General features: G+C 43.0%; 1 protein-coding gene across 6 annotated transcripts in view; it reads left to right on the top strand.

The window, feature by feature from the left end:
• Window positions 1-2,687, top strand: part of GLIS1 (GLIS family zinc finger 1) — a 207,496-nt gene extending 204,809 nt beyond the window's left edge. For all 6 annotated transcript variants that reach the window (XM_054212399.1, XM_054212395.1, XM_054212396.1 and 3 more), the window contains one exon: window positions 2,255-2,687. In XM_054212399.1, coding sequence (XP_054068374.1) covers window positions 2,255-2,391 — 137 coding nt within the window. In that variant the 3' untranslated portion in view covers window positions 2,392-2,687. The remainder of the gene's footprint in view (window positions 1-2,254) is intronic.
• Window positions 2,688-16,481: the final 13,794 nt, after the last annotated feature.

The following is a 16,481-nucleotide window of genomic DNA, read 5'->3' as shown; positions in this document are numbered from 1 at the left end:
TAACTTTTTTTAGGCTTTTATAGCACCATTAATATTAAATGAGATCTCATCTCACAGGAATGCCAAATGTGACTGGCAAACAGCTGTTCCATGAATCACATTAACAGTCAATAAATTTTTATTTTCTGTTCAGGACTTTGGATAGTTTACTCTATCTGGAATCTAATAATGATTTCTGGGGTGTATGCTTATCTTGGGTTTTGTCTATGTGTGGTTGTGTAACCACCCTGTATACAAGCTCATCAAACAGAAATTAGCATAACATAAACACTCGCAAAACTTATCAAAATACTGGTCACTCCACTTGGACCGACACAGCACAGGGCAGATAAACAGGCTGAGTTCGTCTTCAGAGACTTTGGACATATGCTGCATGCCAGATTTCTGCAGACAGCAGAATTTGACCTGTAAACTAACAGTAAATTACTACGTCATAGGAAAATGCAGAAATGTAAATAAGTAGATAATTTGGTCTCAAATAATAAAAACATACCTAATAGTAAAATACCTATAATTAAATTCTAAGGAGTGAGCCGACGGTTGTTTCTGAAATCAGGACTGGCTGTATAAGACTACAGGATCTGCCATTACTGCTGGTGGTGTGGTGCTGCACAGCCTGGAGGCCTCAGTTAAGCCTGTTGCAGTGTTTTATTCAGCCATTCCTAGACACATTTTCCTGCAGCGTTAGGCAGTGTGAAGAGATGAGAGAAAGGCCTAAGAGAATGAAGAGCCTCATTTTCCAGATGGGAACCTGAGGCACAGAAAAACAGTTATTTCCCAATGGCTCCACAGAGCTCCTCCGCCAAGCAGAGGATGGAGCCAGGTCCCAGTGCTTTAACCACAAGGATCAGCCACCCGCACATTGCCATTCACACAAATGTGATTTGTAAGAGATTTATTTTCTACATCAGGCACTTAGTTCACAGGCATGTTCTCAACTAGAAGACTCTTGTTTCATGCGTTGCCTCAGCTGACTTAATGCTGCTGCCGATTATTAAAATTGTGGTAGGTGGGCTGTGTGCAGGGGTCAGAACTGTGCGGTGAAGCTCACACAGACACTTTTCTAAAGACCCAAGCCAAATCAGGTGGTACAGGGTAAAACAGAATATGTAGGTTAAAGGATGAACATAAGGGGTCAATGTTACATGCAGTAGTTTGAGCAGGGGGTAGTGGGGTGGGTTAGAAAACAGTTAAAGGAGAAGGCTGCCTAGTCCCCAGGCAGACATCAGGGCCGTGGGGCAGACAGGAGGGTTTGGCTGGTGTGAGAAGTGTGGGCACAGGGATAGATACAAAAAAGAGATGGGCAGGGCAAGGGGTGAACACAGCAGGGGGGAAGGACAGAGCTGGACTGCAGTAAAATGACTATGTGCACGTGAGTCTTGACTGGCCAGTTGCAAAACCAGGTTATAGTGGGGCATAATAGGAAATTTTCATGTCCTTTGGGATAGGCAATAAACTTATTTTTTCAGACTGCCTGGCACTCCAGCTGCCATAGCACCAGGTAGCAAGCAGCAACAGCAAGCAAACCTGTTCCTTTCCACAGGGATGGACAGCTCAGGGAGGGTCGTTACAGGTGTGGAAGTTTTCCATTATAAAAGGAGAAGGACAGAGAAATTCTTCCCCACCATAGTGGCTTTCTGGTAGCCAGGAAAGCACCAACCAGCTCGGCCAGGTGAGGAGCCAGCAGTACGGTGGGCTTTGGTGGGCTGACAATGTGGTGTGCAGCTCCTTCCACGTGTCCTGTGAGCCTGACCTGACCCAGACATGCTTCCACAGACCTCACTTCTGCAGTATGTGAGGATCCGATAAATGTAGGATCCAGATTTCTACTGGATCTTAACAGCAGCTGTGAGACACATGGAACATTTTTCCTAAGTGCCATTAAAAGGAAAAACACATAAAACAAGAGGACTACATCACTTCTAGTGCACACTTAACTAGGATCCTTGCCCACTCATTGTTTTGACATCCTATTCAGATAATGACTGTAAAGTCCCAAGAGAGTCATTGATACTTGCACTGCACTTGCAGATGGGTAGCTTTCTGCAGAAATGAATGGGAGTTTCATCTACTATGACACAAATGCCCATGGAGATTAGTTTGTGTATCTCCTGGGTAAGGCTTTGATGGTAAACCCTATTGTCTTTTCATTAATACTGTGCTGTACTGTATAATCCCAGGCCTCAAACTATGCTTCCTTCCTTATATGTACCGTGGTACTAAATCATGTCCATATAACTTGTCACACTTTCAGGCTATGATGCAATCTCTGAAGCACAGTGTGTATCTGAAGACATGGTCTCCAACGGAACTGATGAAAATGGATTCTTCCAAAACGGCGCCTTTGATCACTGCTTGAATCACATTCCTTCCATCTATACAGATACCTAAGAGCAGTGCTGACCTTGTTTCCTTTAATATACCTATAACTGTGTATGTAATAACAAAGGTGTTGTTCAAGTACTTTTATTTAGTCTGTATCCCTATATGTGCTCATTTAAATAAACACCTCACATTTACCAAACCATTTTATACACGAATAGTCTGTATAAGATAATATTGGAACCTGTTCCTTTGCTGTGGCACTTTGAAATTCATGCTTTAAGGGAATGAGGAGCATTTCAAGCAGCTTGTTTTGTAAGTTCTCTCAGTAAAGTGTAAATGTAAGTTATATAATAAACTTGTAAAGAAGGGTTTGGTTTTTTTCCTGAAAAGTATGTTTCAATTTGAGAATGTTGTTCCCTTTAATCAGTTTTCATTTAACTCATTGGTCAATTCTTATCTCTTTTTTTTTTTGCCTTTTTTTTTTAACTAAAAGGATTTTTTTAATCACAGACCTCATGTATATAAAGATCTTCATCTGCTCGGCTGGTTTTATATTTTCAGTTTTACAAGAAAGCATTAAAAACTGGAAAAAAGTGTACTGTCATTTCTTAACATAATCAGTCTGCTTGATAAATCCCAATATTACATTCTTAAGATGCCTGAGAGTGATTTAAACAAAGCAGTGACATTTCAGTAACTGTCAAATTAAAGCAGCCCAAGTGTACATGAAGACAACCAAGGTGCTTGCAGACTTTCAGTGAAGGGCCAGAAGCCATCCAGCGTGGGGCAGCACCATGGGCTGGCTCCCCAGCACTGCATGCCCACCAGCCCAGCACCATCTCCCAGCCTTCCTCCTGTCCCTGCCATGGTGGGTACATCAGCACATGAAGCCGTCCCAGCAGTGTAGGGGAAAATTAAATGAAGCTCGGTTGGCTCTTTGCTTCCACAAGTAAATGTGCAAACTCATCCCATGTGAGATCCATGGCACATTCACGCTGCACAAACACTGACCGTGGGGCACATCGCCTGATTTCTACAATCACAAGACCCGGCAGCCACTCTGAACACTCCACTTCAGGCACACGCCGTAGAGAAGAGCAGGACACCTTCGGAGGGCTTTCCTCCATCCAAAGATCTTGTAATCAGTGGCTTCCAAAGGTCACCTGCAGTAGCCTGATTCCCTGTAACTGTGGCTGTGGCCCCACTGGGCTGCATTTCCCAGCCTTGTCGTGATTCCTGGGAGAGACAGGCACCCTGCCAGGGGACAGGCACTCCCAATGTGTGCCAATGCAGGCATGGTAGACGTGAGCTCCTGAAAATGTCCCAAGGTGGTTTGGGAGAACAACAAAAAAATAACTAAAAAAACCCCTTCTCATTTGCAAACCGTTACTAGTTGGGCTTAATAAGGCACCCTAGGAGCAATGTATGGTTATTTGAAAGGCTCTATTCTGTCTAATACACAAACCCCAAGCTCAGGAAATGCTGCTGTCCTGCAGGTGTGGGTACAGCCTCACGAAGGTAAAAGAGAGGCAGGCGGTTTGGGTTAAAGGATGATGTGCCATGTCCCTGGGAAGATATTCAGCAATAACATCAACTTTGCTCTTGTAATATAAATGGAGACAAATGACAATAACTGTCATAGCTGCCCTTGGCAGTGTCCAGCTATGACTGGCTGTGCCTCCTGCACCTCATGCCAGAGGGCTTGAGCTTGGCCACAGGACAGAGCTCTTGTGAAAAGGCTGAAGGACATTTTCAGCAGGTTCCAGAGTGAAGTCTGCAAAAGGACACCATGCCTACACCACTGACAAGCTGTTCCCACACCACCATGTCTGCAGCAGCAGCAGTGCCATGCCAGGCACATGGCAGCCCGAGGAGACTGTCCTGTGCGCATCCAAGCCAGGGGAGCAAACCTGGAACCCTGCTGATGCCTGGAAGTTTGTCACCACTAGGCAAATGTTCACCATTCACTAAAGGATGCCCAGATTGAGCATCAGTCGATGTCTGGCAAATACTCCTTCACTTACAGCTCAAAGTTACTGAACAGCTCACACTGGGCTGAAACCACTCAGTGATTGAGGACGGTATTTTATTTTTTTCCTCTCCCTCTTACCAGGATCTGCTCGGCAGTGGCGCACCCACACAGCACTGTCGAGGACTTTCCCTCATGCCAGGTATGCCAGTGCCAAGCCCCATCTCTTCAGTAATCCAATCAGCTGTTCCCCAGAGAACAGTCTGAAACAAGAAGCAGCTGCTGGAAGATTTCTTGCTCCACCCTGACCCCCCCAAAGGACTGACAGAAAAATGTCAAGCACCTGGTTTCAGCAAAATAGCAAGTTACACAGGAAAAAAAAATGCTAAATTCAGTGGCAGGTTAAGAAAATACCACATTCTGCAGCTGCATAATCAGAATCCACAGAGCAGGCCCCAAGCTGAATGGGGTGATTCTTTGGCAGCATTCGCAGAAGTGGCATTACTGGGTCCACAGGACTGCGGTTCCCCTTACGGTCACAAAGTTATACAACCACAATGAATATATATATTTTAAAGCACAATTTGGTGTCAACGTGTGAACCCAGCAGTCAAAGTACCGGGGAAAACACGGTAGCAGGATAAACTCGGAGGTCTCCAGTGCCCCAGCCACTCAGTGTATTTATGTGTCCTTTGCAGCCCTAGCAGGGGATGCCGGCTATAACTCTTAGCAGTTTCTGGCTTTGGCATATATCTTGTACGGAATCAGAAGGGTACAATAAGGGTGTCCCACACCTGCAGACAACCCTTGAATGGCAGCTCTCCTGGGGGACCAAGCCCTCTCCAAAAGTGCTATCCCCAGAAGCCAGCCAACAGCTCCCTGCCTCTCTTGGGCACTTCTTACAGAGGTGGAGCGGGAGGGAGACCCAGACAGGGCAGCAGGGGAAACTGCTGCAAAGGAAAGTGCTGGGATGGCAGCTGAGAAAAGAGAGAAAAGAGGCAACAAAAATGTCACTGGAGGACAACCAGCAGTCAGTCACAGAGAAAGGCTTGCACCAACCAGCCCAGAAATGCAGGACACAGGTTTAAGGATGCCCCAGTCCCAGGAGCTGGCAGCCCAGGGGTCTCCTCCTGCATGAGCATCGAGCACCCCGGTGCCCCTGCACTTCTCCTCTGTCACAGCAAGCTCTGCAAACACGGGAAAAACCCTGGATGCCATGCCACCACAGTGGCACGTTTAGCACCGCTCTGAGGCTGATCTGGGCTAAGCACAAAGCCTATATGGATGCTTTTTACTTGTTTCTCCAGGGTCTGGTTGTACATTGTTCGTCTACATGAAGGTGTCTCTGTATCCAGTTTAGCTTTATGTCCTCAAGAAATTTGAATGAAACTTAGACACTCGGGAATTTTTGCAGTTAGTCACTAGAGAACAAGGTGCATAGGATTATATGACCCCCCCCTTTTGTAAGATCTCTCAGATCTCCAGCTCCCAAGGACGCCCAGTCCCAGCTGCATTGTGGCTGCCCTGCCTGGCCCAAGCAGTACCTGGCAGCATTCACTCATCATTTCTCTCCTAGAATTAATATGCATAAAGGCTCCAAATTGTGCTGTAAGCTAACACACGTGGCTTTGCTTCTGATGACTGCCACATCTGGCTTTCTGTCCTGTTGCTTATCTACTCCGATGCATCAGATTTTTATTTTTATTTTTTGATCTCAGACATAAGTGGCCTGAACTCTTTCCTAGAACATAAACAAGGAGGCAGGTAGCTTAACAACTGCCAAGCAGTAAAAACTCCGGAGCTTTTGAAGGAGGACTTAGAAGAAACACATCCAAAGCTCAACAAAGCTGTAATGTCTGAGACAAAAATCAAAATAATTCCTGTGCTTCAATTAGTTTGAGACATTAAAAGGAAATCGTGCCTTAAAAACATGATTAATCTCATTTCCTAAAAATTAAAGAAATCCTTCTAAAAATGACATTTTTTTAGTTAAAAATACAAACCAACCAAACCTAAACATATTTGATCAATTAGAAAAATATTTATGTCACAACAACCAGGCTGTTCAAAACCACACAATGATTCACAAAGGTCTGGGAAACTTAAAGCATAGCAGCTGGAGTGATGATTTAATTCCAGAATCTGTATGAATCAGGTTTTCTGTAAATTAAAAAGATAGATTCAGAGAAATGCAAAGGCACTCGTTTGAGTCTCTACAGTTTGGAAAGTTATCCATAATAAAACCATTAAAATACACAATAGCACAAGTTAATGGTTACTTGTGTGCTTGTGTACTTCATTATTTCTTTTTATTACATGTAAGTAGGGAAGTATCTCATGTAAGCTTTTCCTAAAGACACAAAGAAACCTTTCAATGGAATTTATTGCTTGGCAAGTTTCTCGTTGCGGTGCTGTAAAAACCCCACCAACTAATATGTATAATAACTGGAATAAGGCTTTATAATAGTAGAAAATTATTACCCTGTGGAATTAAAATGGAACTGCTGGTTCCAGTTGACTGTCAGATACTTTTTCAATCTAGGCAAGAGTATTCAAATAATAAATTACAACACTACATTATAAATAGCTATAAATCATTTCCCCGGTGAATGAAAACCCCATTTACCCCTGTGTATGTACTCTGTATTATGCAGGATGCTTTAGGAACGAATGAAATAAGATGACCTTCAGTGGCTGATGGAGCTGGGAGAGAGAAAATTAATTTCAAGTTGACGCTGAAGCAGCTAAAGCACTTCTTTGCACTTTCCACCAGCTGGGATGCAAGCCAAACATTCAGCAGGACCTCTATATTTTTAATATAATCAAGTTCAAGCTTTTCATTGTATAGAAAACCAAAACGCTTGTTCTGTTCCTGTTTACTAGCTGCAGTACTTCAGAAGCTATAGAAGTAATTGTCCTTTCAGTGCTACAGAGGTGCCTTTGCAAGTGAGCAAATGAGATGTACACGTGTGGCATCTCCTGACAAAATAACACAATTTTAATGCCATAATTCTAATGTGGCAACATGACACAGGAATTTGCAAGACCAAAGTCTCAGGTCTGCAGTAGGAATGGTTACAGCCTGTGGCAGGTATCAGATATGCTCCCATGGAAAGACTACGGAGTCGGCGAGTACACGTTCAGATCCTATTTTCTAGTTATGTACACACCACCAGCAGGGACAGCTGCTGCTTGTGGAAATGCTTCCCTGCTTCTGAGATTGTCCTTTCAACTGGATACATTTTCTAAATGGTAAACGTCCAAAAAAACAAATTCCAGAGCACATTAAGAGCACCGATTTGATACTGCAATAGATGTCAGTTACGCAAGCAGTGAAAAAAAACCCCAGTTCTTAAAACAACCAAGTATGTGAAAATAAACAATGACTGTAAATTGAATTTAAATTGCATAAGAGTAAAAAATTTCAATGGTTTTTGTTATGATCTTATTAAAACCTACACGAGTTTAGTTCAGCTCTTCAGTAATGTATTTGTATTAAATTAGAAGATCACTGCAGCCTATATGATTCAATTCACTGACAGCAAAAAGCTGTTGGAATATTCCCTCCCGAGATAAGCCCTTCTGAGATCTACAGAGTTACACAGGAAGTACCTCTCTACTTAAATTTCAAAGAAAACTGCAAACTCCCTTAAGTGATTTAGAAGTCTATGGCCCAGAGTCAGCAGAAAAAGAGCTGTAGATGTCTAGATTGTCAAAGTCCTGCAAGGTTGCCTATCCTGGCTCTATGGACTGTTAGCCACTCATAGTTGCAAAACCAGTCAAACAATGACAGTAATTTTTTTTAAAGAGTCTAAACCCTATAAAGTCCCAATCTTGCTAAAGCCCTTACAAGATTGAGCTTTCTACCTGATTTCTACTGAGATGAAAAGAAATTTGTCCATTCCTTTGGCAAAAAGATTTTTCAGTGATGCTGAATCCAGAAAAAAAATCAAATAATTCTTCTGCACTAACACAGATTTTCTGTCCGGAGCCAGTAACTCTCATTCAAAACTAAGTGGCTCGACTTTAAAAGTGTATTTCTGGCCCTGTGTTGTATAGTTCTCTTCAATTAATCAAGGACACCAAGAAAAGCATGATGTTAATTTTCAAAACTTCTGCAAGTTTTGGCCTGGTTTATTTCAAAGGGTTTTCTCCCTTCCTTCTGAGAGGGGCCGTATCTCTGTCCCCTTGCAGTGTGACTGAGTGGCAAGCAGTGGACCAGAATGTGCTGCTGGACGCAGGGATGATACAGAGACATGAGAGGACATGTGGAGACACTGGCCAGGGACTGAGCTAGGAAGGGAGAGCATTAAGCTGGTTTATTGGAGGATTAGACCCACTTTTCCATGCTTTCAGGTTTCCTTCATTCCAGAAAGGCAGTATAACACCACCCATCCTCAGGGCAATGTCAACTGAGACAGCCCCACAGCAGCTCTTCCGCTCCCAGCACCCAAGTTCAGTATGTGGTTCGGACACCAGATTCAGAATTTTCCTCTTAAATAACTCAGAGATGGCTTCATTTCACCATACTCCAGGCATCCACGAGTTGTCAAACCTCTCGGCCGCTGGGAAGGGAAAGATGCCTCCAAAGGGGGAGTCAGCCTGTCCCAGGAAGACATTGAGGAGCCACAATCTCTACTGAGGGACATCAACATTCAAACAATATAAATCCCTCCCAGCATGTCTCCTGTAACAAGGAAGGCTGAGCCTGTGGTGTGCTGGTGTCCTACATCCCTTCCTACGCAGCCAGTGTTCCTCTTCGAAACAGAGCATGACCCCGTACAGCAATCTGCACCACCTCTAGGAGCAAAACTGGGGACCAGTGGTACCAAAAGAAATCCCTCTGAATCAGTTTGCCCTGAATATAATCCAAAGCAACATTGCTGAATTGCAACGGGCTGAGGGACAATTTTTTTAAAGGTGTCCGAACACCTATAAGTGAAAAAAGGGCATTAAGTGGGATTTTTCAGAATTGCTTTAATTGCTTTAATTTCATCTCCAGGATTTTATTTCCTCCTAAAAATCCTCTTAGGTGCCTATTTGCATCTTTAGGCACATTCTGCAAATCTGGGCTATATTGCATAACGAGTTTTCTTTCCTATCTCTTTGGGTTGAGAACCACACATTTCCCTAAGGAATTCTCTGTGGAGCTGAAATCTGCTAGGATTATAAATATAGGCTGAGCTGGGAACATGCATTGGAAACTGCCATGAAGACCATGTACAGAAAACAGTGATTCTAGTCACACAAGATACCTGATACAGTTGGCAGGAAGGCAAAGCTAAACAAATGCAGGTTTACATTTTACTATTTAAAGAATAAAATATTCAACTTGAGTTCCATTAACACCTGTCAGGACTTTGGTACATATTCAAATCCACATTTCTAATTTTACTGCTAAATAATCCCAAACTTGGCAGTTAGAAGGTAAAGCAAAATACCCAAGTTAAACATCTGAAGCAAATTGTAGCTCTCTGGAAGAGCCCTTCTGCTGTATAAATGAAGGTCATATGTATAAATGATTAGAAGCTTAAGGAAATATGTATTCTGCTTTTCTAAATTGATAACACACACATATTGCATTAATATTCCCACATCAATTATTGGACATGTTCCCTGCTGTAAGAAAAATGATAATTTTTTTTTTTAATAATCTGTTGGAATAATATTCTTAGACTAGCACAATTAACCCTTGCTGTGCGGAGGGAAAAGAGGTTCGTTTAATAAACTATATCCCAGAAAAGTAATGCATCATTCTCTGGAGATGCCACCACCTGGTGCACCCTGGTTTTGGGGGACAGTCAACAAGAGTCCTCCTTTCCCTGATGAGGAAGTGCCAGAGATGACAGGTCCTGGTGGGGACAAGGTTGGGGGGAACAACCCAACCAACTGTGTTGGTTGTGGTCTTACAGCCATGGCAGCTGAACTGATGGCAAACATGGGGGCTCTGCTTCTCAGCAGCAAAATAAACCCAACAAATGTTTCAGAAGGCTCCCTAAACACTTACTTTCTGTAAGAGACAACTCATGCTTGGCAGCGGAGGCGGGGCAAGGTCCCACCCCAGCAGTGTGGAGGACCCCAAAGTCCTAGGCTTTTGTAACAGACGGACTGCCCAGACCCTGCCACGGGACTCATCACTGAAGTCAGGGGAGGGTCAGGGCAGCCGTTGACAGCAACCGTCACCTCTTTTGGCTGATATTAAATCACACTTGCCAGAAAGAACTTAATCCTAGGGCTCATAAAAATACTTCTGAAACACATCTTTTCCCCTTCAAAGCACACCAGATCTCACTAAATACCAAGTATTTTCCATAACTTTTCCCAGACTAAAATACACCTGGAGCCATCTATCAGGTTTTCATACATACAGTTATTGTATATGTGTATCCCATTATACCTGATCAGCCAGTGCATGGCCGGACACCTGTCCTTTCAAAGGGAGATGGTCTTGGTACAGACATGAGAGCCCAGCTCTGGTGCTCCATGCAAGAGGATGGCAGAAGAGTTACTGATTCATCACGGCTGACATTGAGCACAGCAAGCACAAAAATGCAAACAGTATTTATCACTTTTGACAGATTCTTTTATTTTCTGCTTTTTATTAGCTGACATAAAGTTAGGGTCTTTCTGTCAGAGACAAAAGTCATTAAAAGGAAGGGGAAAAAAACCAGGAAAATTATTTCCATTGAGAATTATTTCCATATTTTTATTAAGCTTCAGGACTCTGTGACAGATAGTGGCAATATACAAATTATAGTGCCAGTTTCTAATTTTGACCATAGCCACAAATTCCACCTTTTCTTGCCCCAGTGGATGGAGGTATGTGCAGACTTACAGGAAAAGCTACTGGAAATTGTTTGCCTATTGCACACCATCTTCCCTGCACGTTTCCAACTGATAGCCCGGGACTTCTGATATTTCTCTTTTCTCGCAAGAGGGAGCTCCCGCTCTGGAATAACGCTATGAAAATGTCCTGCCCAGACCCTGCTGCTCTGCTGCCTCTGAAAACGCCCATGTCTTGTCCAAGGTTGGGCTTACAGGGCTCCTTTTTGCAGTTAAAAACTCATCACCAAGAGCTTGAATCTCAACATGAATTTAAATGATCAAAGAATTGTCATTGTCATAATATTTTCCAGAAATTTTCTAAGCAAATTGTATTTTTTTGAACAGTGCCAGAAAGAGTAGTGATTGCCTAATATTTTTTTTTTTTCCTTAAAAGTCAGATGGGTGTTACAGCTGAGCAATGAAATATGATCAGTCAGAAGCGATAAAAGGGCCAAGGAATTAGACAACAAGAATACCAATAACGTCCATTATCGGTATTTTTCTGATGTGAAGACCTCTCAGCAAATCCCAGCTAAAGTAACATTTTGCATAGACTGTTTGCTTAACTCCCCCCTCTATCAAGATCCACTCCTGCCTCTTGCTCAGGCTCACAGACACCTCTGTGGCCAGCCGTGCTGGGCACAGGGGGACAAGCACATGTGCAGAGACACCAGTGACCACGGCCACTGCTTTCCAGTTTGCCTGAGGGAGGGAAGAGGGAAAAGCCCCCGTCCCTGGGTAAGTTTACATTGCAGATGCAATCCCCATACACAGGACAGCTGCAAGTCTCCCTGCGCTTGGACTAACAGCCACGGTGGGAGCTTTAAAAAAGCAACACCCCACTGCAAAGCAAAGCTGTGAGCAGCTACCATGGGTTTTGGTGGGAGATATTTGGTAGCTGCAGTATTTTTGACCCTTCTGTGTACGGAAGGTAATGCCACACCGTTGCTACATTGGTGCTTAGTGATGGTCTGCTACCTCCAACCTATGTATGTCTATACATTATTCAATGGGCACAGCTTTACACTTTATACTGTTGCTTTTCCTCCCCACTTCTCTTAGTGTACACTGCAACACCAGCCAATTTTTCCTACATTATTTTTCAGTCTGAACTGGTGTCACCAGTGGATCGTGTTAGCACACCTTGGATTTCTGTGCTGATCTCATTATTAACAATATTAAGAAAAACCTCCCTTCCCAAAGGGATTCCTATTAGCAACACCTCTCCCGCTCAGCTCTCTTCCTTCCAGCACAACCCAGGTGGCCCCACACAGTTGCTGCACAGTTTGGGGGCTTAAAAATAAGTTACTGTAACACCCAAAGGCAGAGAGTTTATGTCAGGAACACTTCAGCACCCAGTAAACGCTGTTGGTCTGAAACCCAAAATTGAGACTGCATGTCCTTGAGCTCCCTCTGCTGACCCCATGATTATTTGCATCTACAAAATCATGTGCTCTCCAACTACAGCAATGCCAATAGTATCTCCAATAAGCCAGAGATGTATCCCTGGGCTGATACCAGGTGCACAGGCGTCCTCTGGGGCAGGGAGCAGAGGAATGTGCCGGATGCTCCTGTTCTCTAGGGAAACTGACCCAGGATGGGCCCATATGTGGCCCAGGCAGGAGCAAATGCCCCTCATGAACCGTAGAAGCAGGCAGCCGTGACTGGGGAAAGCAGTCGTGCAGCCTGAGGCTCCATCCCCTCTGGATCAGGCCCCAACAACTGGGCACCCCACAGGAACCGCCAGGCAAAGCAGCACATGGCCAGGCTGCAGGGGCAGATCCGTTCCTTCTGATTTACTCTAAGCAACAAATCTGTCTTGAAAATATAAATCTGCAAGGATTTTCTGTGACCAGCAACCAGAAGAATTTCATATTCGTCTAAGCCTAAGGTTAAGAAGGCATATGCATGGCAGCTCTGCTGTGGGGTCAGCAGGGCAATTGCAACAACCACTTTTCAGTCTTGCGTTTTATCTATTGCATACTGAACTAAGTTGGAGTAATTAAATGCAGTACATATCTGTGACATAGTGTGAACAAAAATATAAAAAAGATTAAAAGACGACTGTGGAAAGCTAGCGTGCTCCTCACATAATTAAAACAAGTTGTTCAAAGGCTGCTGCTTGCCTGCTAGCACAGAGGCTCCAGGCAGGTTTGCAGGCTGGAAACAAGTCCTGGCCTCAGACAGCTCTGCCAGAGCCAACAAGGGCACCCAGGCGTCACGCAGGGTGATACTCGGGTCCTGAGCATCTCTACCTTCTCTTCTTTTGCATAATCCCAAGGGATTTTGCAGTCTCGGTCTGCCTCAGTTTCCCTGCATGTAAAACATGTTAGCATGCTCACTCCCGATTTTAGAAAATTATTTTATATCCGTGGATTAAGAGTCTAAAATTAGCTCACTGCCTTCCTATTCAGCTCAGCTTTGATTAATTAACTGTGAGAGGGAACGTGAATTTGGTGTTGGCTAAAGGCTTCTTCCAGACAATGATAAAAGTCTGTCTTTAAAAATATCAATTTTTCTCACAGTGTATTGCAAATACTGTATTTAATACAAAATAGGTTTTGAAGTACTATTAGCAACACATAAAACCTTTATCCATGCAATAGATTCCCTCTAATCCTATTTTATTTTTCCTAAATATCATATGCTATTTCTATATTATACAATCAATACAGCATATTTTATTGCAGCAATATTTCTGAATTGACATTTATATTATACAGTATCAAATATCATGATCAATATAAATATGTTCTTCTATATTATGTCAGAAATATATTGCTTTAAAGGAACTTTCAAAATAATTTTTCTGGTTTTTTCCAATAAAACTAATACCCTACTTCCTTTCTCAGATCCATTTTAAACACCCAGTAGATTACAATAGTTACAACTTAAACATTTGAAAAAATCCAAAAGACAGAATTCGCCATCTCTCTAAACTTAAGAATATAAAAACCACATGTTGAAATCTAAATAAAAGCTGTCAAATGTTGAACTTTTTGCCAAAGTGGTTCTTTTAGTTCTATAAAATCAAAGTATATAAAAAAGGGTAGAGCTCACTTTGGGGGGAAAAAAAAGATCTGCAGCTCTTACTGAGTCACTTTTTCCCCCCCCTCCCAATGTGAAATTTTAGAGAAAAGTTAAGCTGGATGATTATACATGATGAAGTAGCTACCTGAATTAAAGTCGGCTCTGAACTGAAGTTCCAGTGTATTTTAGCCAGAAAAATTCCCAAAGCAGGAGAACTTTTTGTTCATTCCCAGCACTTTGCAGGGATGCCCAGGCCTCATCACTAATCTGTGCTGTCCACCCCCAGCACTGTCTGCGCTCAGCACGCACTGACCCGTGGCAACGGCCCTTGCAGCCACAGGCCCAGGTAGATCTGCAAAGTGGCCAAGCTAACGACACCTTTGTTTACTTATTGATGCAATGAAAATCAAACAAAAAGTGGCAAATTCAGACTTCTTATGTTGGGAAATTAATGATTTTCTAGTATGGCTGAAAGTACCTCGCACAATCTTTATTTAGGAATTATATTGATGGAAACAACTGTTCCCCAGGAGCAAGCAATAAACATTCCTGGCCACCTTTGTGGACTTCGCCAAGTGGCAGAGCCTATTGTGTTGGGTCTCCACTTTTTGCTTTTCCAGAGGTGGAAATTCATCTGCAGGCAATATCAACAGAAAAAGCTGGTGGAGTTCAAGTACCACTTGAAACAGAGCTACCACCTCTCTGTCGTTAAAGCCACTGGCCTTCATTTTTCTAGCAAGAAGGAGAAAAAAGGCTGAAATGCGCAGGTAAGTGATGGATCTGCACCAGCCAGTCTCTTGCTTCCGGGACTAAATTTCTTTATGCTAATGTGCAGTTTCCCATTTTGTAAGCTGGCTCTGACTTGACTGCACAATGAGTAACAGGAGGCAGCAACAAGCATTTCCCTTCCAACCACCATCCTGTGACAGCAGCAGTCAACATTTGCACTGGAATTCGGTATTACAGCAAGAATGGAAAAAACCTCGTCAGGGAACAAATTAGCTTAACTGAAGAAATGTCCCTGATCCATTCACTGCTCCAAAACAACAAAACTTTCTCTCTGATCCCCTGCGTACCCAATCCTCCCATGAAACCTTGTTTTAAAATCAGCCCAAGTGGGACACAGAAGTTTAGATGCTGAAGTTTTTCCCCTGAACTGCGTAGCAAAGTAGTTTACTTTGCAGAAAGGGGTGGCGCAGAGATGAGATCAAACGCAGGGGAAAATTATTTTTAGTGAGGCAAATAATTAAGATTGTGAACGTACCTTACTGCACATGTGCACTTCTGTATTTATGTTCCTTATTGTAACATCTAAAAGTTATGCCTGGCACATGTATATTAAAATTAAATGCTGCATTATTTCTCCAAAAGAAACCATAATGGTCTTTTGTAAATAATTTTATCCGCTGTTCAGCATTTTACTAGTCTTGCTATGTTATACTATGGCATTTATTGTTTTACAAGTGTTAGCGTTCTCTGGTGGGAAATGCTGTAAAAAAAAACATAGAAAGTTAAATAATTTTTTTCATCTACTGAATTTATAATAAACATGGGACTCAACAGACAGTTACTCAAGCTGTAAGCCATTTGGTTTGTGTCAAGGGAAACACTGGTTAATCAGGACAGCCTGCTGTTCTGCACTGGCTAAACTAAGGAAAACATACACAAAGTTAAACCTCTTTCACTCTATATATGGGATTTTACAGCTAATGCAGCTTAGCAGATTGCCCGGCGCTCCCCCAAACCTCCTAGCTGATCCTTTAGGGATCATGTCCCAGGAGAACAAGGGCGACAAGCCTGGACAAAAGCTTTTCTCAGCTCTCGGGATTTGCTCCAAAAGTGTCTGCAAGCTGTTTGGCAGTCAGTCCTGCTCTGCACCATCTTGCACTGGTTCTGCCCGTGGGGTTTGCCAGGACTCTGTGGGACAGTGCGACTATTTCCCCTAGCCCAGGATAGCCCAGGTTGAACCGTACAGCACTGAATGGATCTCCTAGAACAAAATACTGCTTACAGTCTGATCAAGGTGTACATCACTGTGTCACCGCTCAATGTCACCAAAATGAGGTTTCACTTTTTAATGTACTTGTAAACTACTTAAGTCCTCGGGTCTTTTTTCTCTGGAAAGTAGCAGATACTTATAAGTTGCAGGTACTTCCCCCGGTATTTTTGACATTTTTGTATGCTGTTTGCAGTGAGATGGCTTACTAGTGTTATTTCTTCTTTTATTTTCTCTATAGTTTCCTGTCGGGTTTTTTGGTGCTTTTGAGGTTGGGTTTTTTGCCTTTTTCCTGCATTGTGAAGCCAGCTACCGGCTCCTATTATTGCTTAACCT

Source organism: Rissa tridactyla, chromosome 8 (genome assembly GCF_028500815.1).
Source record: "Rissa tridactyla isolate bRisTri1 chromosome 8, bRisTri1.patW.cur.20221130, whole genome shotgun sequence".
In the NCBI taxonomy this organism is placed as follows: domain Eukaryota; kingdom Metazoa; phylum Chordata; class Aves; order Charadriiformes; family Laridae; genus Rissa; species Rissa tridactyla.
Note: the sequence above shows the minus strand (reverse complement) of the source record. Positions and strands in the feature narration are given on the sequence as shown.